The sequence below is a fragment of the Rutilus rutilus genome (genome assembly GCF_951802725.1).
Source record: "Rutilus rutilus genome assembly, chromosome: 12".
NCBI classification, from domain to species: domain Eukaryota; kingdom Metazoa; phylum Chordata; class Actinopteri; order Cypriniformes; family Leuciscidae; genus Rutilus; species Rutilus rutilus.
The window spans coordinates 12,699,835-12,722,477 of NC_140217.1; the positions used below are offsets into that span (position 1 = coordinate 12,699,835).

Below are 22,643 nucleotides of genomic sequence, written 5' to 3' on the forward strand. Positions count from 1 at the left end.
GATAAAGTCCCTTCAGTGTGCCAACCACTTATCAAGAAATATTCCAGAGATCTCACGTCTGAGTTTGAAAACGAAATAAGACACCTGAACACAGTATATGCTGCCACTTTCCCTCCTAACTTGTCCCCTCTTGGTCTCCTGAATGCAATTAACAAGATGCAGCTACATAGCATTTTTGGAGAAGTCTGCATTGTTTTACGTATATTTTGTACATTGCCTGTGACTGTTGCTGGTGGGGAGAGAGCTTTCAGTAAGCTAAAACTGATAAAAAACTATTTGAGGTCCACTATGTCTCAGGACAGGCTTTGCAGTCTTGCCATGTTGTCCATTGAAAGTCAGTTGGCTAGAAAGCTAGACTTCAAAGACTTGATCAATGACTTTGCTTGCAAGAAGGCTCAGCGCTGGGCTCTTGGTGAGTCAGCCTGAGCAAGGTCTACTGATAGATGCAAGATGTATGGCTGAACTGCCAAAAACGTGTTGAGCTGTTATGTTAGCTGAGAGAAAAGTCTTGGGGTCCAGGAGTCCATTTTTCTTATTTGTACCATGTTAACTTACCTTTTAATTTGATGTCACTGGTACTGTTAGTTGTGCAGTTATGTTAAAAAATCTGCTGTTTTCATTGTTTTGATATGATGAGGTTCATTTTTTTTTATTATTAAAAAGTTAATATATATTTAGGTTTTTTTCGTTTTTCTTTTTCTTTTTTATCTGTCATTAATTTTACAATAAAAATACATTGAGACTGTAAAGGATTGCCTTAAAGCAATACTATGAAACTTTTCCTCTTCGGTCGCCCTACAGATTGGAAGTGGAATTGTCCATTACCGCTGTCGTAAATAATTTCGCCTACCGTCGCACGCACGCTCGCTGTTTATCCAGCACCGGCTTTGGAATGAACGATGTCCACAGACGAGGTAGAGTATGTTGCATGATTTTAAAGTACGATGTATTGCGACATCAGAAACGAAGAAAAACTAAATAATGACTATTGTAACGCTTGCTGTAAAGCAAGTCAAATTTGTAGTTTTCTTATGTCTCATTCGAACTACAGAAACGCGACCCGATCTGGCAATCTTACATAGTGTGGTAATAGCAAATATAGGGACGCAAAGCGGAGGCATAAGTGCCTTTCACCCTTTTACAACTTGATGAACCACTGAAACGATTTTGGAAACATTTTTTAAGGTAAATTTTTTTACATACTGTTGCTTTAAGGACATTTTTATGGTAGCTTTTAATCTTGCATCAAATAGTGAACTGCATACTGTATGCAGACTTGCATTTACAAATCACCAGCAGTAAATATTGTGCTAGTACTAGTATTGAACTACAAGAAGCAAGACAGTTGCAAGCCTTTGATTAGAGTTATGTAAAGCTTTTAATGGGACAGTTAGGTCCTAGAGATGTGATGACAACAGCTGCGCAGAGGGGGCCCAATTAGATTTTTTTTTGTCATGGGGCCCAAAATTCCTGGCGGCGCCCCTGCTTATGCATGACATTATCAAGACAATCATTTTGGGTTATTATTTGTTGATCTAAAAGCAAAACTAGTGTCACAACACCCAGGATTTTTAAGTATAGATATTCCCCTTGATATCATATAATCTTCTAATCTAAAGAAAACAGAATGATGACATATGGTGATACCTCATAATAGCAGTGTTAGAACTGATATACAAACACCACCAACCTACTACTATTACCACTGCTAGGTACTAGTACTGAGCATTTGAGCAACTAAATGACAATAGCTTCACTTCAGTAAAATATATCTGTGATAATTTCTTCACGTTAAACCGAACTTTTATTTTGACGGGTTTCTGAGCGTATCTGACGATGAAAGGCTGAAGATGAACGTGTAGCCTACTTGAGTATGTGTAGTACCGTACATGAACCTGCACTCATTTGCAGAGACTCGCTAAACAATCAGACTTTGATAGCAGTCTTTAATATTCAAAGTCACTATTCCATATAGCAATTTGATATTTTAATCGGCACTGAATAGACGGATCTGTTATTTCAGCTATGCGCCGGTATTGCAGTAAATAGTAGAAAATAAATAACACGCGCAGGTCATCATTTAAGGAGGTTTCTGCGGAAGTCTGCGGGAAGCATACTACAATAATACGTTATTACTGGGAACATAATAAAAAAACCTGGACTCGGTCGAGACCAAAAGCCATATTTGGCAAGACCAGTGGCCGAGACCGAGACAAGTCAGAGTCCGAATAACAGCGAGTCCGAGACAAGTCCGAGACCACAGAAAAACGGTCTTGAGTCTGGACTCGAGTCCAAGACCGGACTCGAGTACTACAGCCCTACTTAAAAGTATGCTTCTAGTACATTGATATTAGTATACTTACTAAATAAAGTATACTAAAAAATATACTGAAACATTAATTCAGTATACTTAAAATGAACTTGAAGTATACTTCTTTTTTAAGGGTATAGCTATAAGTGTTTGTCCTCATTTTGCACAGAGTATGTTTCAAGCTTAGAGTGACAGAAAAACACCTCACTTTCATTTCTCGTGTTCCACAAAGAAATTAATCAGCGTCTTTCAGTTTGTTATTGAAAATGCATTTCATGTGGGCATTTTAACTGTAGAAAGTGCGGAACAACAACAAGCACGTAAAATTATTATGTCAAACCATACAAACTACAGTGAAAGAGAGAGAACTGTTTAGAGAACTGTCAGGACAAGTTTACTACTGCTTAAATGCTGTGACACCTTTCAACAAAGCAATGTTCCTGGAATTTTCCATGAAGCCGCAGTGTCTGTTCCGTGCTGAGGCCACTGCCTTTTCATCAGTGGAAACAAATTTATTGGATCAGGGACCACGTGGTAAATCTATTATCTCCCCAGCTGTGGTCAGTTATCTCACTCTGAGCCATCTGCTTTTGTTCACTGGCCAAGATCCTCTGCAGTTTTTCTCTTCTGTTGCCAACCATTACACTGTCATTACAACATTAATGGTAGGAAATAAAAACCCAAGTGCAGTAATGAACTGTGAAAGTAAGAGTGGGTGGAATTAAATTACTAACATTAAGTACAACAATGCATGTTATTGTGATGATGTTGATAGCAAATTAATAATAGTAATAATGTCAGCATCAAGGTTTTCAATATAATTTTTTTTCAATAATAGGATTAAAAATAATGAATTATTTTTAATATTATCTGGATAATAAGTAGAGTAAAACGTTTAATCACACTATACACCTACAACTATGGTATACATGAAACTATACATCTCATTGTATTTAGAAGCCCTTAATCATAAAGTAAAAAAAAAAAAAAAAAAATTTTTTTTGTATTTTTATTTGATAAAAACTACTATTTGATAAATATTTTTACTTTTTTCAGTTTTTTTTTTCGCTAAATTTTCCTTCTGTAAAAAAAACGGTTTTCTCCATCATTTAAAAAAATAATAATTCTCAAGTCAACAAATGTTTGCTAGCCTAACAATAAGCATGTCATACCAACACCAAGCACAAGGTGTCACTATCAATATGCATAATAACTAATAGCTAATACTCACAAGGTGACAGAATGTCTGTTACTGTATCTGTTGATTTGTAGTTGTATAGACTACAATCATAAGAAAAGCCATTTTCAAGCCATAATCAAAATACTTAATGGCTTTTATTTTATTTATTTAATTTTTTTGCATTTGATTCAAGGACCAGAACTAACTGTTCACTACGGAGCCCCCCTAGTCCCACTGTGTCAAAAATATTAATTATAACTATCTCGTGGCCTCAAGATAGTAACTGGTGGCCTCAAGATACTATCTCGTGGCCTCAAGATAGTAATTTGTGGCCTCAAGATAGTATCTCGTGGCCTCAAGATAGTAATTCGTGGCCTCAAGATAGTATCTCGTGGCCTCAAGATAGTAATTCGTGGCCTCAAGATAGTATCTCGTGGCCTCAAGATAGTATCTCGTGGCCTCAAGATAGTAACTCGTGGCCTCAAGATAGTATCTCGTGGCCTCAAGATAGTAACTTGTGGTTACGAGATACTATCTTGAGGCCACGAGTTACGCATTTCTTTATATTTGAGTCCAAGTTCAAACACTATGAAACGCTCCATTAACGTACGGAGCTCTGAAACACTGCCAGCAGGACATTAAACAGGAAGCGTCTGTCCGAGCTCACAACAGGTTTTGCGTGGGAACGCAAATAACTTTGAGAGGGAACGCAAAGTTTCTCGGTGGAACGCAAAAGTTTTGCGAGGGAACGCAAAAAAATAAAATAATAATAATAATAATTCTCCCATCCTAAAAAATGTTCCACCACGTCCCTTTAGGGGCTCCGTAGTTTTGCGTGGGAACGCAAAAGTTTTTGCGAGGGAACGCAAAAGATTTAAAAATAATAATAATTCTCCCATCCTAAAATGTTTTTCCTCCACCACGTTCCTTTAGGGGCTCCGTAGTTATGCCTTTAATATAAAGTTTTGCAATTTAAAAACATTTCTAGAAATACATTATTGCAATTAATTAGCATTTTAGAGGCTTTTATTTTGAATGCTGCAAGGACAGTCCTATGTTCTATTTAGAACAACAGACATGCATGGAGACAGAACCACACAACATACTGTTGTACATGATCATATTTTGCTCCTGTTGTTGAAAGTTCTAGAATGTAAATCAGATAAAATTACATACATCTCCCATTTCATTATTTACGGTATTCACAATATACAGAAGCTAACATGGTCCGCGTTTTAGAGACTTTGAGAATCTGCTCAATTTACGTCACACTTTTTAGTTAAATTTTATTTTAAGGTGACATATTACAGTGTAATTATATATTTAAATACTGAGTAACTACATGTATTTACTATAAGGTTAGGGTAGGATTGGGATTTAGTTGAGGATTAATTGCATGTAATTATGCATAATTTACTGTTTTTACTATGGTAAATACATGTAACATATGCAACAAGGACACTGTAAAATAAAGTGTTACCCACTTTTTTTATTTATTACAGATTTAAATGAAAACAATCCATGATTTTCAATGTCTTAAGACTTTTTAACCCCACTGCATCTTAAAGGTAGGGTAGGCAGTTTTCGGAGAGGCTAGCAATAGCGAGCTAGCTTTGAAAGCATAAGATCCCTTCATAGCGTCTCCAAAACCACGCATCTTCCAACCATGCATAGCATAAAACACGCTGTTGACTTGTGATGTCTATGCAAGCAGGGTTCGCGGAGGTGTGAAATACATACGTTGACATACAGTTAGGACATCGTTGCCCTTTTGGAATGAGAGCAATGATTAGATGAACATTTTATGGTCCTACACCTTCCACAGACCATATATACATTACATTTAGACTACCTAACTTAGTGATTTCTATCAGGATGAGAAGAGACTTTCAACCAGCATAACAAAAAAAAACAAAAAAATCTGGAACAAGTCACTTGCCTTTAATCTTGTCAATAAATGCTGATGTTTCTGCAAGTAATTCTATTTCAAGCTAAGGCTTGAACTTCGGATTGTACATGACTTGTAACTGTTCTTTTCTGCCAAGCAGCTACTGCTGAGTCATCTCTGACCATTGCCAGACCAATGCAGGATGTGAAAGTCAAGGCAGGAGATATAGCCTTGTTTGAATGTTTCATAACTGGGCCACAGCCTTTGGATGTTGATTGGCTAGTCAATGGGAAGTTGATACAGCCAGCACTATTTGATTGTAAGATGCAGTTTGATGGACATCGATGCCATCTTCTGTTTAAATCTGCACATGAAGACTACAGTGGAAGCTATACTTGCAAAGTCAGTTCAGCAAAAGGTAGGAGTCATACCAACTGTGAAAAGTGAGCATAGCTGTGTTCAGGGCTTGACATTAACTTTTTTGCTCACTAGCCAACTCCAGCAGGGCAGCTAGCTGTCTCTTCGTTTCTGTGTTGTCAGTCACTAGCGCGCAAGCGCAAGGCAACACTGTGTGCATGTAGGGTTGCAAAGGGGCTGAATATTTCTGGTAAATTTCCAGAAACTTTCTAAAAGTTCCAGAAAATTTCCAAATAATCCTGAAAAGTTTCCAAAAGTTTCCAAATAATTCTGGAAACTTTGCAACCCTATGTGCATGTAATACTCATTAGGGCTGTCAAAATTGCTCAAAAATGACGTTCGAATATTCCCTAAAAAAAAAACCACATAGCCTATATTCAAACTATTCGAACATCTGGTTGCGCATTACGTCAATAACAGGACAAATTCAGACATAACTACTTGTATAGGTAGTTTATTTAAGTTTAAACATATCTGACAACGTATTACCTACACAAAAACAAGTAAATCAACTAATGGCCAAGTCTCGCTCGCTCGCTCACTCGCAGGCACTCTTTCTCTCTCTCGCCCTCACCCTCATGCTGCGTTCACACCAAACGCGAATAGAGCGTCTGACGCGAGTGATTTCAATGTTAAGTCAATGTAAAGACGCGTTTACGTGCGTCTGGAGGTCTTGCGGCGCGAATGAGGCGGCACGCTCTCTGCGCATAACGGTTTAAATGAACAACAACAATAAGCAAATGTTGAGTGCTGATCAAGAGTTTTGTGCAAGCAATTTAAGGTCGCGACTCTTATATAGCAGGCTTCATTCAGTGATTGAAACAAATATTATTAACATTAATTGAAGTTTTACAGTATATAGAACCGACATTGAACTCTCCGAGCGAGCTGTGCTGTGGTAAACATGGAACTTTTCCTTGACATGAAATGGTAAATAATCAAACCAGTGGAAGCCTGCAGTGCATGAAACTGCTGTATCTAACCTACCTTATTCATGCAATATATATTCAGTCAGTACAGTAGCCTACACTTTAGTAATGTTTCTGTTTAACGTTAACGCTTCTTCCTGTTACCTGTCCCTGACCCTTCAGGCAGCGCGCCCACTCGCAAAGCAGACAGCCGCGCCTCTGCTACCGCGGGTGTTTTTCCACATTCGAATATTCATTTTCACCTTCGAAATTCTGTTTTTTTAAAACTATTCGAATATATATTCGAATTTAGAATATTCGTTGACAGCCCTAATACTCATGGGAGTTGTAGTGTCACACTTATTTCAGATGCCTTTTGAAAAGACTACAATTATTCAACCCGCCAAAGTGGCTAGTTGGAGTGACTATGTTACCCGCCACGAGCAAAATCCACCCGCATTTGGCGGGTTGGCGGGTGTTAATGTCAAGCCCTGGCTGTGTTACATCATATATGCATCAGTAATAGGCCATCTATAATTTAATATAATTAAAATTGTTTTGCAGTAATGCTTATTTGCCTGTATATCTTCTGAATATTAACTGTGATTATTTTTCCTACTTGTATGGTACAGAAAAACTCACTTGTACAGCTAATCTTCTGGTGATTCCATCTAAGGAGCCACTCTTTACACGGAAACTGGAGGTACTGGAGGCTACTGAGGGCTGGTCTGCACAATTTGATTGCAAAGTCAGTGGATTTCCCCCTCCTGAAGTCACCTGGACTCATCGTGGTAAAATAAAAGAGTCAGCTGCAGAAGATTTTTTTCTGAAATAACTCTGCTTGGAACAAAAGCAACAAAGACATTTGTCAACACTGATTAAAAATACCTATTTTGTGTCCTAGAACAACCCGTGGTGGAGACTGATAATATTCACATTCTCCAAGTAAATGGGCATCACTCTTTGCTCATCACTCATGTTAACAAGGAGAGTGAGGGATTTTACACAGTAATTGCTCGAAATGTTCATGGAGAAGCAGAGAGCTCAGCTGAACTCTATGTACAGGAACCTCGACCGGCCATATCTACTCACATGTAAGAAGACCAACTTTTCTTATCAATGTATAATTAACATTCTTATTTTCTGTCTCATTTGTCTGTTCATTTTGCACTCAGGTCCAGGTTAGAAAAGATGCCATCAATCCCTGAGGAGCCTGAGGTGTCTGAGGGAGAGGTGGAACATAAGACAATGCCAGACTTCATAAAACCTCTCAGTGACCTGGAAGTAGTAGAAGGGAAAGAAGCAGTATTGAAGTGCAGGGTAACAGGCCTGCCATACCCCAAAATCATTTGGTTCCACAATGGCAAGGTGATAGAGAGCACTGATGACGGAAAGATGATACAGTGTAAGTCCACAAAAATATTGTCAGCATTTTAAAGGATATTAGTGGCCATCTATAGTCTAACACTGCCTTGAATTCTAACTGGGAGGTTCTTATACGCTTACTACATTTATTGTCTCCCGAATACATGTCGTCTTTAATCATATCCTATCATGTACCTCTTCTAGACAGGGATGTTCACAGTCTGGTCATTAATTCTGTGTGTCATGGCCACAGTGGTGTATATAAATGTGTCATCTCCAATAAAGTGGGGAAGGCTGCCTGCTATGCTCATCTATACGTTGTAGGTAAGATGGAACTTCCTCTCATATATAGTAGTATTGTAACATTATGTGTCTGCCTCACTAACATTGTAGCTTCTTGACAGTTAGACTTCCTGAGCCACCTGATGGTCCTCCAGTAATTGGATCTGTAACTGGGAGAACGGTCTCATTAAGCTGGAAAGGACAAAAAAACCTGGACCCATCCATCGGTAAATTTTTCTTTTCTTAAACTATCCTGGCATGATAGTTCCTGATATTTTTTGTTTAAAGGTAGTTTATCATGTTCTGTGATAATTAATTGACAACCAGGGGAGAGTGTGATAAGATGTGACAGTGGGTAAATTCTGCAACCACCTAAATCTTTCAGTGTGTGTGTGTTTTTTTTGTTTTTTGTTTTTTTAAGGGGCTATCGGATGCCCATTTTCCACAAGTTGGTATGATTCTTTAGGGTCTTCATGTAAAGTTTGTGTTTAGTGTGTTTAGGCTTTTTGAGGATAAAAAAAAAAAGGAGTGAATGGATTTTTTTCATTGTAGGGTGCTTGTCCACACACTGCAAAGACACATTTATATGCAAACACCATGTAAAAAGGAATTTTGCATCCGATGACCCCTTTAAGTTGCCAGCCACCGCCAGCATTTTTGATTATTTCCACAAAACTTTCATGGGCCCCCAGAATATTTTGTTGTATGAATATCTGAACATGCAATATACTGTAAAGGCTGCCCTTCGAATTGGTGATATCATGGAGCAAGTTCAGCATGGAAAAGGGGGTCTTGGTCTCAGTTTAGCTCCACCTACATGGCACAAGGCAGCCCCAGCTCAAAGGAGGAAGCTGGTAATCAACGAGGTGCAAAAGCAGGAGGAGAGGATGAGGTGTATAAAGGCCATTTCCCAGGCCAAGCAGGGAGAATGGATGAGAGGATCCCTCATGTCCTTTGTGTTCATCACCTGCAACATTAAGGCACATTTTGACAGGGTGTAAGGTGGCTCTTAGCCAAGGACGGTTTACTTGGCGCCATGACCAGGTGCTGCGATGTTTGGCCTTAGCATTGGAAGACAAGCATAACATGACCAATAAGTTGCCACCTGTTCTATCAAAACATTACACACAAAAGACAACATTCCTCCGCCCAGGAGAGCAACCACCAAGAAAAGGTGTTAAAACCAATCCTCGCCCAGGACAACTGGAAGCTGCCAGAGACTGGAAAATGCTGGCAGATGTTGATCAACAGCTTATTTTTCCACCTGAGATTGCCACCACTAACCTTCGACCAGATATTGTTTTGTGGTCTGGATCAGCATGCCTTGTTCACCTAATAGAGTTAACAGTGCCATGGAAGGATGCTGTAGATGAGGCGTATGAGAGGAAGAAACTGCGGTATGCTCAGCTAGCCACTGAAGCGGAACAGTGAGGATGGAGAGACCGGGTTTACCCAGTGGAAGTGGGTTGTCGAGGATTTGTGGCACACTCTACAACCCGGTTTCTCAGAGACGTCGGATTAAGTGGCCAAGAGTTGCGTCGCACAGTGAAGAACTTATTTGAAGCAGCAGAGAGGAGCAGCAACTGGCTGTGATTGAGACGGAAAGATTCTGGCTGGGGATCTCAAGCACAATAGAAAGAAAGAAACGCTGATGTACAGATAAGTAAGCTGGGCTGAGTTAAGTGGGGGATGGAGGGGGGTGATGCTGGGACGCTAGAATCACCGTCGAGCCTTCTTGAGGTGTCATGGGCTAGTCGACGAAACACTGAGGACAGAAGGTGCCCACTTGAAGACCCCAGAGATGTACCCTACCTGCTCAATCCAGACGGTTGTCATGCTGATGCACTGGGGAGGCCGCACTGTGGTTGATCCCCGGAGCCAGCATCGCAGCTGTTGTGTGTGCTGATGCGCCAGGGAGAAAATAAGGTGATCCCTGGAGCCAGCAGTAAACTTCAGCCATTGACACCAGAAAGAAGGATATTTACATCATCATATGGAAGTAAACGTAAATGGATGGAGACACATGGATCACATTAGTTTACTGTAAAGCTACGTTTTAGTTGGTGCTTATCTTGGTGAGAGCAGAGTGCAAATCAGCATGAAGTTTTAACATCTACTCTCGTGTAATGGAAAGCCTCTGCTTTTAACCCCCTGGGGTCGGCGGTATCGCCGGCGATACCAGCTCGCGTTTTTCCTTATCAGTGCAATAGAGACTCTAAAAACTCTGTTGACTTGATCATCTTGATTGATCTTCCATACACGTTTCATACATCAATCGATCCTGTTAAGTGTGTATTATTTTTGTGTATACTCACAATAAAAACAAAGTGTTGTGCTTTTTGCCAAATAAAGAAAAATAAACATGATGCGAGTTCTGCTTTCTCTCTGTCAGTGTAGTCCATTCTGAAACGCGTCCGAAAATGAACTGTAACTCAGCGAATTCTCAGTCAAACAGGCATACAGACACACAGGCATGAAGCTTGAATTCTCTTCTTTTAAATGAAGTAATTTTTATTAAAAAAAAAAATATTCACAGTTTATGTAATATGTATGAAAAGAGAGAGATGTCAGTCCTTCTCAGCTCAGCTCATTTTAATGTGACCCCGCCCACGGAGAGCGCGCGCTATTCAAACGCAAATGTGAGGCGATCCACGCAAACCTGTGAAACACCCACATCAGCTGGATAACACACACCGCGAGTTCACTTTCAGACTGTACTTTACAACGCTGTGAGGAATAATACTATCTTGATAATCCTGGAAAATTTACCTCAGAAGTGCTGGAAGTTTCATTTCAAGGAGCAAAGGGATCCGGCTGAGGAATAGGTCAGTTCTATATCTGCTTTGTTCTAATCGCAAGTGTCTTTACACGCAAAATACTGTTTTATGAATTGCGTTTCTGAGTGTGAATGAATGAACGCACAGATGCGCGCTGTTGTGGAGCTACTACAGCTAGAAAAATACTATTTCAAAATGAATCGCGTTTCTGTGTGTGAATGAATGAACAGCTTTTACCAAACTCGATTGCTATACTGAGATGAGTAAAATCGGATAGATTATAAAGTTTTTACTGTAAAATACTGCCACATCAAATAAGCTTATAATGTTGCCAATTTCTGCTCATATGAATTGAATTACGCATGATAAAATGTATACTTTAGTTTTTACAAAGAAAGATTACACTGGAAATATGGTTACAATTTTAATTGTTGTTGTAACAATTTAATTGTTGTTTATAACCTTTTTAATAAAATAGCAAATATATATATATATATATATATATATATATATATATATACAAATACAAGGATAGATGTAAACAAAATCTTAAAAGGTCAATATAAGCCTTCTCTTTAAATAATTTTATTATGCTTTATTAGTGACACATTTGGGTAGAGAATATATTCCAAATCTGAAAATACAGTATGAGAACAATTAACTGCACAATTTCTAGAAATGTTTACCTTGGATATTATACAATTTGCAAGCACAATTTGTGGAAAAAACAACAACAACTGTGAACCAATTATATATATATATATATATATATATATATATATATATATATATTGTCCTTGCATTCTTTCTTGTAGCTCAGTCACACACCTGAATGAAAGGCTCATTAAGTATGCAGCCTCATTATGCGGGGGCCCATTGTCTCCTAAGGTGTGAATCACGCCCACCCGCATATTGCCTTTCCAAACTAAAAGTGTCTTACAAAATTTAAGTCAATGTATTGTTTTATGTGAATGGTTAGGCAGGATGATTTTCACATCATTTTGAAGAAAAATCTCTAGGCGACAAAATGCATTATTCAGAAGTCTTGTGGACACATAATATGTGTTTTGTGGCCTTATTTCAGACATTTTCATTTTTAGTTTTTTCAATAACCATGCATAAACATTATTTTCTCAAAAATACAAACATGTACATACATGCTGCTCACATATTATGGTAGCCCTGTTTGTGCTAAATAGAGTGTAATTATACCTTTGCCATTAACCCTCTGGGGACGGATTGGGCGGCACCGCCCAAAATGGCGTACTTTTACAAATGTGTAATTATCTTAAAAACTATTAATGCTAGAGAGATGCGGTCTTTTTTGCGGTATTCCTCAGACTCCGCTTAAAACAGTGGTATATGGTATACACACTTCCAAAAAAAAAAAGAAAAAAAAAAAGGTATACACACTTCCTTGTTGCGCAATACCACTGCGTATAAGGCAAATGAAATCGATGTTGTTAGGAATATTCCACACGCAAAGACCAATGGAAAAATTGCCGCTGGGAGGAATATTTTTCTTACCCAATCAGAGGAAGGTTACCATGACGTATTCTAGCTAATCAGAGGACTCTGTAGCCTTGCAAGGGGTGGTACTATAGTAAGTGATATGACGCAAACAGCGTCGAGTGGAGAAGGAGACTGTCGGTACACGATCCGTTCCACCTGCACGATCCGTTTCACGCATGCAGATCGTCTAGGCAGAAATGCATATTATGTTCCTTATTATCTTCTGTAAACAACATTGAAGGGATTATTTTCCTCATTTAGATTATATAGATATATATTAGCCTATATAGACCCATAGGGCCTACTAATACAAAATGACTCAACTTAAAAGTTAACAAATATTAGCAGCTTTTAAAAACAAAAAAACGACACAAACCGTCTTTGACAATACTACTGACCTCAGACCAAAACACGGCAAGTTAAGTAAGTTAAGCCTAATACCATACAGCAATGAATCGCAAAGGAGAGTAGCCTATGGAGGAAACTGATCATGTATGTTCATGTAACAACTCACAACTCTTTTATTATTTTGGATTGGCAACCACGTAAACACATCGTAATGAAGCTACATTTAAAAGCATCAAAATAGACCCGCTGTGAAATGTTAAACAAAATACAACTAACGTTACACAAATATGCCGCAAGTTGTGCCGCCTGGCCGTCAAGTGTTTCATCGCATGCGTGGTACCGCTACGCGCATGCGTGAAACGGATCATGCAGGTGGAACGGATCGTGTACCGACAGAGACAGAGAGCGAACGGAGCGGAGATCTACACACATAGATTTATATGAGAGAGACAGAACGATTATAATATTTATATATATATATATAAATATATATATATACTGTATATATATATATATATATATATATATATATATATATTTCATATTAGCAATTATAGCATTATTAGTTTATTGTTTTAGCACTTTTATGATGGCAAGCAGTAAAAGATTTTCCCTAGGGTTCGAAATGAGGGGGGATTGGGGGGGTCCCGGACACTCCATAAGTCATTAGGGACCCCCCATAAGAATTTTTTGGGATTTTGGGGGGTCCCCGACAAATATATTTTAACGTTAAAAATAATGGTGAAAATTATAGGTCTTTAGTGACGTTTTATATTTATAACAGTAATTCATTTATTTCCTAGTGCGAGGCAGCAATCAAGGCAGCCATTAGCCGAGTGAGTTCCTATACAGCATCACAGATTGTTGTTGTGGTGCTCCCGCAGACACGTACTGTAGCTGAACGGGGCAAAACGAAACCTCACAAAGAGTGAAATCCTGTAAGTGCTTCGATTATATTTATATCTCTATAATTGCTTATAGTAAAATATTAGGAGTTTGAGTTCCTATATCAAAAGTTGCATTAACTAGATACGTGTAATGATTAGAAGAGTACGTTTGTCAACGTTTCTTGTTAGCTAAGTATGTGTATGAAGCCAAGTGATCTGCCAGCTAACAGCAGACTATGGAAGCTTGTTTCCGCCACAGAGTGAAAAATAAAAAAGGTAATTCTGACTTTTTATCTCAGAATTACGTGATATAAAGTCGCAATTGCAGGTTATAAAGTCAGAATTGCGTGATATAAAGTCGCAATTGTGTGTTATTAAGTCAAAATTGCGTGATATAAAGTCGCAATCACGTGTTATAAAGTCAGAATTATGAGATATAAACTCGCAATTGTGAGAAATATACTTGAAATTCTGACTTTTTTTCTCAGAATTGCATGTTTATATCTCGCAATTCTGACTTTATAATACGCAATTGGGAGATATAAAGTCAGAATTGCGTGATATAAAGTCGCAATTGCGAAAAAAAAAGTCAGAATTCAGACTTTATATGACGCAATAGCGACTTTATTTCACGCAACTCTGACTTTATATCTCTCAATTTTTTGACAGATTTGCATAAAATAAAGTCGCAATTGCATGTTATAAAGTCAGAATTGCGAGATGTAAACTCGCAATTGTCTTAATTGTCGCAGTTATCTTTTAAAATGTTTTATTCAGAGTTAGAGGGTTACCTGTTAGATTATAGCCACTTCTCCAGACACCACTACAATACTGGGCCTAGCCCAAACCATGAAAAACATCCCAAGACCATTATCCCACCTTCAACACTTCAACATTGCTCCATATAATTTTATTTAGTCTTCCGAGCAAGGTAGTCTTCAGAATTTGTAATAATTTAATAATTCAATTTTAGGGGACCCCCCAAGAGTCCTAAGTCATTTCGAACCCTGGATTTACCTCAGAACAAGCTCTGGAACAATTAACAGCTACTGGAAAGTGACGAGGAGAAATTCGAATCACTGGCATGCCTGAGAAAAAACGCCTGGGACTGTTTGTATATAAAGTTCATTATTTCATTGTTCTTTACACTTTTGATTGAACAATTACAAATGTCTGTCAAGCAAAGGGTTTGAAAAATATATTTTTTGTTCAAAAACTGTTCACTATTGTTGTGTGAGGTGTGATTTTCAGCAATAAATGACTAAAATAAATTTTTCGTTTTTGAAATTATCTAGTTTATTTTACATTTTTTTACTCATACTTCCTTTATAAACACATTACATGCATTCTTATGTTAGCTTAGGGTCTTCTGAATCCATAGATACCAAACACATGGTGTTCCATCTCCATTAGGCTACATGGTTTATAAGCCCAAATGTAAAAATAGAGAAAACGGACCAAAAAGGGCTTAGTCCCCAGAGGGTTAATATGTTTATAAGCAACTGAAAAAAGCACAAATGTAAGAGCATGTCAGAACATCTCAAGGACCCCAAAAACACCTTAGACCCCAGAGGGTTAATGCAGGATTAGTGAGGAGACACCTTTTTCAAGTAAAAGCTTTACAAAATCACAAGGGGGCATTACTGATGTATGTTATGTCATAGAATAAAACATGATAATATCTTGAACTTAATCACAGATGTCATTTCAGTCATTTAAACAAAGATCCATTCAAAAAATCCAATGACTTCTCAGTCATCTCAGTCAAAGTATACCTGTTAATCCTAGCCTCCCTTATAGCATTTTCCTTGTCCTTCATTCATTTCAGATCCTGCTTCACTCATGTACGTTGTTCAACAACAAGCTCTGGGCTCCACCCAATGGACAACCATTGCCTCCAGCCTTAGAGACACCTCTTATACAGTTCCCTCACTTTCTAAGGGAGTGTGTTATTCCTTCAGAGTCCTTAGTGCCATCGGAAAAGCATTCAGCAAACCCTCACAACCCACTGACCTGGTCCAGCTCATTGACAGAGGTATACCTCTACTCACAGTAGATACATTTGTATATATCCTTTACTTTTTGATGACATATTTTCAGGCTGTTCCTGATGATTCATACAGCACCCTCTGGTATGCTGCACTGTAAATTAATGCAATTGTCATAGACTTTTTTGCCTGGGAAATCATGAATGTGTGTAGACTTGTTGAAATCATGTTTTCATTATTTTTCCATATCTTAGGACAATATTTACACAAAGCTCCAGTCTTCCTGGACAAACCTGATATTGTGTATGTAGTTGAGAACCAGCCTGTCACCATCACAATAACCCTTAATCATGTCCAAGCAACATGCATGTGGAAAAGGTTAGTGACAAATGCAAACCAAACATTCAAACTACAATATAAATTGTGAATATTAAGAATGACATTGTTTACCAGAAGGGGAGTGGTGCTTGTCAACAAACCTGGTGCATTAGAGATGACCATGCCTGATGATGACCAGCATGCCCTCCACATTGCCAAAGTGAAAAGCACAGATGTAGGGCAGCTTATCTTCATGGCAAACAACCAGTATGGCAGTGACCTCTGCACTCTGCAGCTGGTCATGGCAGGTGAAGTCTCACTCATTTTTTTTTAGCTCCAAATCAGCAGAAATGCATGGCAGAGCAGTAAAATAAATGTTACACTTATAGCACATGTACATCACGCAGGCAACTATTCAATGTGCAATTTGAAGGATTTGTAACATTTTAAGTGTTTTGCTAATCTATAATATGCCTCAAACTAAAATGTTTCCTGTCAGATATCATAATGGCATTAAGCAGATATTGTCATGTTTATGTAATATTATGTAAATCCTTTTTTTCTGAGTTGTTATTTGAGAAGGGTCTCGGCATCTCGCATTACTACAAGCCATTCCCCTTCAAGTTATGCCTCAAATAAACAACCCTTCCAAAAAAAAGTTTATTCAAGTGCGCTATTAGTATATATTTTTTTCAATAAAAATTAAGAATGCATACTATCAGTCTAGTTTTTATGTACTTCTCAGAAATATACTTAAAATTACACTGCGTTTACACTTTTGAGTAGCCTATTAAATACTTTTTTCACATGTGTGCTGCACACACATTCAAAGCGCATGCACAGAAATGAAATGAAGATACCAAAATAAATGTTTGTTAAAAACCAAAATCTAAAAAAAGGATTTTAAGATATACTTCTTGAGTTACAGGCATGTAAACTTGGAGCAAAAAAACAAAAAACAAAACACAAGAAGTGCTTTTCCCCATTTTTGAACTGTCACCTTTGGCATATAATGCAACAAAGATTGCTAAAGTACACAGATGTAACTAATAGACATAAGTACTAGGGCTGTCACGGTGAAGGAATTTCCCTTGCGGTAATTTTGAATGGCTCAGGGTGATATGCGGTATTATCGCCATTTATTTATTTATTTATATTTATTTGTTGCTATATAAATAAGTGTTACGATGTGGTCAGCACGCACAAAAACAAAGACATTTTCAGTAACCAATGTAACTGAAACTAAACTGCATCTCTGTGCATTGAAAGGCTGTCACTCAGCGCACATTGTTACGGCAACGGACTGTCTTTGAGTGAGTCATTAAACAGTTCATTCAACGAACACGTTCAAAAACGCTGATTCATTAAAAGATAAATGTAATGAAACTAGGTGCTAATTATTTTTAACTTTGAGCTCCACTTTTCAAGGCTCAGATGCCATTCATGGAAAATACCCTTAAACGTTAAAAGGATGATACGACAAATATTTCGCTTTCCTTGGACACGGCAACCTTTTCACGAATATACTGTATATGACTTGACCTCAAATACAGATGCAGGTAATTGCACGCACTCAGTCGATCTCTCTCTTTGAATTTCAATCCTGCTAAACACTTTCTTTATTCCACTCTGCTCATGTTAATATTGAAATATTCGCCAAGTTCACTAAGCTGAACAGCCAATCAGAGTTATTTCTCTCACCGACGGCCTGACGCCAATTCAACATGTTGAATCGGCCGAATAAAAGCCGACGAGGACCAATTTCAGCCAACGGTGCGGAACCGTGCTAGCCTGGATGCCAGCCGAACTTAGCCCCGCCCACAACATTTGAGGTCGGGAAGTTCGGTCTGTACTTGATCCGTTGTGGAGCAACTATGCTTGAACCAGAGCTGTTCGGACTAATCAAATTGTCAGGGCGTAACAGTAACGGTAACAGTAACATAATCATCCACGTCACCAAAGAGCGCTAAGGTTGAATTTGTTTACAACAAAGAAGGCTGCCGCTGGAGAATTGAGATGTGTAGATTCCGCCATCGCGCCTGTTATAGAAGATATCGACAGCGCATTAATTTTAAAAGAGGAACAGAGAACCGTGATCAAGGCATTTGTCAATCGGAAATATGAATGAAGAACAACGTCACTTACTCTGTTGCTCTGATTGGTTGTAGGTCTATTCAATTGAGTGCAGAGGAATTTTCTTTCCTGGTTCGGTTGAAACACACTCCATAATCACAGCCCAATGGAGCAGTATCAGACTCATATTCTGACTAGAATCTGAGTATGACGACATCAGGCTAGAATCGTGCGTAACATACTGAGAAAACTTAGTCAGCTGACTCTTGAATAGGGAGAACGCGCTCTGGTGTGAGCCGAGCTCTCATCTGTTTTGAGTCGATAACTGTGCCCAGAAAGGTTACATTCTGGCTGGGTAACAGTTTGCTCTTGGGAAAACTGATCATGAGCCCCAGGCATTCCAAATGGCTGAGGAGCAAAGATCTGTGTGCCAATAATTCGGTCTTCAACTGAGCCAAAATGAGCCAGTCGTCGAGATAATTCAGCACGTGCACTCCCTGTTGCCTTAGGGGAGAAAGCGCTGCCCCTCGAAGGTGAATCTCAAGAATGGCCTATGATGGGGCGTTATCTGAATATGAAAGCAAGCGTCTTTCAGAGCCACCATAAAAAAAACAATCCCCTGGGCGAACCTGCGCGAGGATTTGTTTGGTAGTTAGCATTCTGAATGGCCGTCTCATGAGGGCTTTGTTCAGATGTCTCAAGTCTAAAATGGGTCTGGTACCGCCGTCCTTTTTTGGCACGAGGAAGTAGCGACTGTAAAACCCTGATTGAGCGCGGGGGGGACAAACTCTATCGGCCCTTTTGCTAGTAGATTTTGTATTTCGGTGCGAAGCACGTGAGCCATGCTGCTTCTCACCGAAGTCTCGATGACCGCCTGAAACCGCAGGGATCTGCGAGCGAATTGGAGCGAATAACCTCGCTTTATAGTGTTCATAACCCAACTCAACACATCGGGGATGGCTTGCCAGGCCTTGGCCCTTGCGTCGCAGCCGCAAGCACACAGTAGCAAAAAAGATATGCATAGTTCGCCGGATGGCCACAGGAGAACGGCAACAGAAGAGAAGCGGCTTCTATGTGTGTACAAGGCTCGTTCTTGCTGTAAAAGGCTTGTTTCCACGGCGAAGGCTTCAGAGGAGACAGAGACGTGAACTGTCGCTGAAGGAGATAAAATCTGATATTATTGCGAAATATGGGCTTTTTATAGCCATAAGCCCCGCCCATTTTGGCATTCTCTGGCGCGCAGTCACCTGATTGGTGAGGCACTTCACCATGGGGTGTGCAGTTGTTGCAGCACAGCCAATGGGCGAGCTAGACGCTCTGCTGTGCTCGCTGTGCAGCTGCACTGCGTTTTAAATATATGCTTCAATATATCTCAAGGAAAGGAGTTTCCCCACTGCTAATTAGCTACGCAATACGAAATGACCGTTCTCGAAAGGGAACCCTACAACAAAATATTCTGGGAGCCATGAAAATTGTGAGAATTATCAAAAATGGCTTTTAAAAAATGCTGACGGGGAAAGAGTTAATGTACAGTTGAAATTATATTTCAAGGATAAAAAATAACACCTAAATAGGAACATAGTAGTAAGTGTGAAAATAATGGGCCAATATAAATTGTTAAGTATGTATATCACTTGAAAAAACTTACAAGTATACTTGCAGTATGTAGCTGCCCCTTGGTTTCCAAAAAACATGACAGAGAGTTTCAGACGGGTGCATTCTCTTTTATTAGCTCATCATGAGCGCCATTAAGCATGCATTTACTTTAACTCGTTGAAGCACCGTGAAACTACACAACTAAATAACTAAAGTAATTAATACAATGAATATACACAATAAAAGACATGATGAAATAAATACATACTTATGAATATACATATACACAAAAAAGGACATGAAATAAATAAGAAAACCTGAATCAATCAACAAACAGAGCTAAACGACTAAACAACACCATACAACAAACAAAGGCATCTCGCTCAGAAATAAACACACAAAACAGCCTGTCAAGGGGGTACTAAGCAAAATTAAAATCTCCACGCCATGAGGAGAAGTTGCTCTTCCCTCTGCTGCAACGCTGTGTTGCGTGAAAATTTGTAAAAGTGACCTACATATATGTAGGCAGTCATTTACACAGTATATAGCAACCAGTTCTGGGTAGATTACTTACAAATTGTAAACAGTTACTGATTCCAAATTACATGACAATGATTGTAGTTAGTAATGTAATCTAGATTACTCATTTTAGGTAATGTATTTTGAAATACTTTTTAATAACTTTTTAGATCATTTTTGACATATCTCTACCCTGGTAATCCAGAGTTCTCGCGAGAGCACAAGTTGAATTTGCTCAGCGAGTTACTCTGGTGTCGAGGAATGATGCTCATTGAATATGCCCCTCTATCTGAGCTGCACCAATCACATCGGCTTATCTGATATAGGCGGGCCAGAGGCAAGATAACGACAGCGTTGCGACGTCGAAGTCATTAGTAAACATTGCAAGATGGCTATGGATGAACACCATTTGTCTGAAACGGCTTTGGCCGCTACAATGAAAGATTTAGACTTTTTCTCTAAAAGAGGAACAGAAGACGGCGCTCGAATCGTTCCTTTGCAAGAAGGGCGTTTTTGGTGTTTTACCGACCGGATACGGTAAGAGTCTAATCTACCAGTTAGCTCCGCTGGTAGCTAAGCGATAACTTGTTGTGATTGGTCATAGTGTTATCCAATTGCGTGCAGTGAGATTTTCAAATGCATGCCTGGTGCCGCCCTTCGAGCTTGCCGATTTTCATTAGTCGACGCCAGACCATTAATCTTTTAGATTTAGGTCTGGATTTCCAGGCTAACATATCTCATTTATCACATTGATTTGAATAGGATAATCTTGTACCATGAATAATTAATGAATAATTTACGGCTATTGTGAGAATAACGTGATAATGTAATCAATAGAAAAGTAACTGTTGTTTGATTACAAGTATTTTAAAATGTAATATAATCTAATTACTTATTTTTTGGAATCTGATTATGTAATCCAGATGTAATCAGTTACTACCCAGCACTACCCCTATAAATTCACTTAATAACGAAAAACGTTATTTAATTGATATTAGTATACTTACTACATAAAGTATACTGAAAAAATGTATATACTGAAACAATCTTTTCAAGTACATTTATCCTATGTTGAAATGTTTGTAAGGCTAACTTATAGTGCTTTCGAATCTTATGAAGTATGAAATAACAGCTATAAGTAAAATATCAAATAAATTGTACAATCAAATAGACCTATGGTAATTTTAGCTAAAACCTACCCCCATCCCCAAATTTTACTCTAATAAAATTCAAATCTACTGTAGAGTTTCATAATTAATATACTTTAAGTACTGAGAAAAAGCAAACAGGAGGACTTATCTGGTGATCTATGTAATATGATCTGTATGCCTTATTGTAGATAGGGGTACTGTTGGACTGTTTTGATCCTAGTGTGTTGCCGTATTAGGAAAAGACTTGCGAGAGTTGCGGGTGGGGGAACGAGATAATAACGTGAATGTAGATGTTGAAGGAACTGAATGACTCGTGATAGTCGAAGTCAATAAAGAAGAATCAAACTCTCATTCTGGTATTTATTGAACAAACAACATGGTGTCAGAAGTGGGATTCCGTTCCTGGAAACATTCATCGGACAACTTCCGTCTCTAGGAAATAACCTACGCTAAGCTTTGAAGTCTCGTTCGTGGTAAGCAACAACACTATAATGGCAGATGGATTCAGACGTCCGGATCCTCTCGTCTTTGACGAGAATGTGGCAGAACACTGGCGCAAGTTTGAACGAGAATACGATATTTTCATTGCCGCCGCACACAGTGACAAACCTGCCCGAACCAGAGCTTATATACTCCTCAACCTCGCCGGACCCGAGGCTATAGAGAGGGAGCGATCATTCACTTATGCGACCGCGGTACTAGGGGCAGATGATAACATCGTTACTCCAGCTGAATCTAGAGAGGACCCCGAGTGTCTTAAAAGGAAGTTTAAAGAAATATGCAACCCTGAAACAAACGTGATAATGGAGAGGCACAACTTTAACACCAGATATCAAAAACCTGGCGAAACGATCGAGGCATATGTGAGTACATTAAGAAATCAGGCTAAAAACTGCAATTTTGGTGCATTGGAAAACGAACTGATAAGAGACAGACTGGTCTGTGGAATAAGTAGTGACAGTGTCAGACGCACACTGTTAAAAGAGACTGACCTAACACTGTCTAAAGCAGTACGCATTTGCCAAATCAGCGAACTTACAGAAAAACATAGCAAAACACTCTCCACACCCAAAACTGCATTAACCACCAGTGTAGATGCTGTACAAATAAAACATAAAAAAGT

General features: G+C 38.7%; 1 protein-coding gene across 1 annotated transcript in view; it reads left to right on the forward strand.

The window, feature by feature from the left end:
- spega (striated muscle enriched protein kinase a) overlaps window positions 1-22,643 on the forward strand; it is a 91,856-nt gene that overhangs the window by 39,855 nt on the left and 29,358 nt on the right. Inside the window, exons 7-15 of the mRNA XM_084426701.1 lie at window positions 5,540-5,797; window positions 7,337-7,495; window positions 7,609-7,798; window positions 7,880-8,109; window positions 8,274-8,393; window positions 8,474-8,578; window positions 15,704-15,910; window positions 16,118-16,241; window positions 16,317-16,489. Of these exons, the coding sequence (XP_084282827.1) occupies window positions 5,540-5,797; window positions 7,337-7,495; window positions 7,609-7,798; window positions 7,880-8,109; window positions 8,274-8,393; window positions 8,474-8,578; window positions 15,704-15,910; window positions 16,118-16,241; window positions 16,317-16,489 (1,566 nt within the window). The remainder of the gene's footprint in view (window positions 1-5,539; window positions 5,798-7,336; window positions 7,496-7,608; window positions 7,799-7,879; window positions 8,110-8,273; window positions 8,394-8,473; window positions 8,579-15,703; window positions 15,911-16,117; window positions 16,242-16,316; window positions 16,490-22,643) is intronic.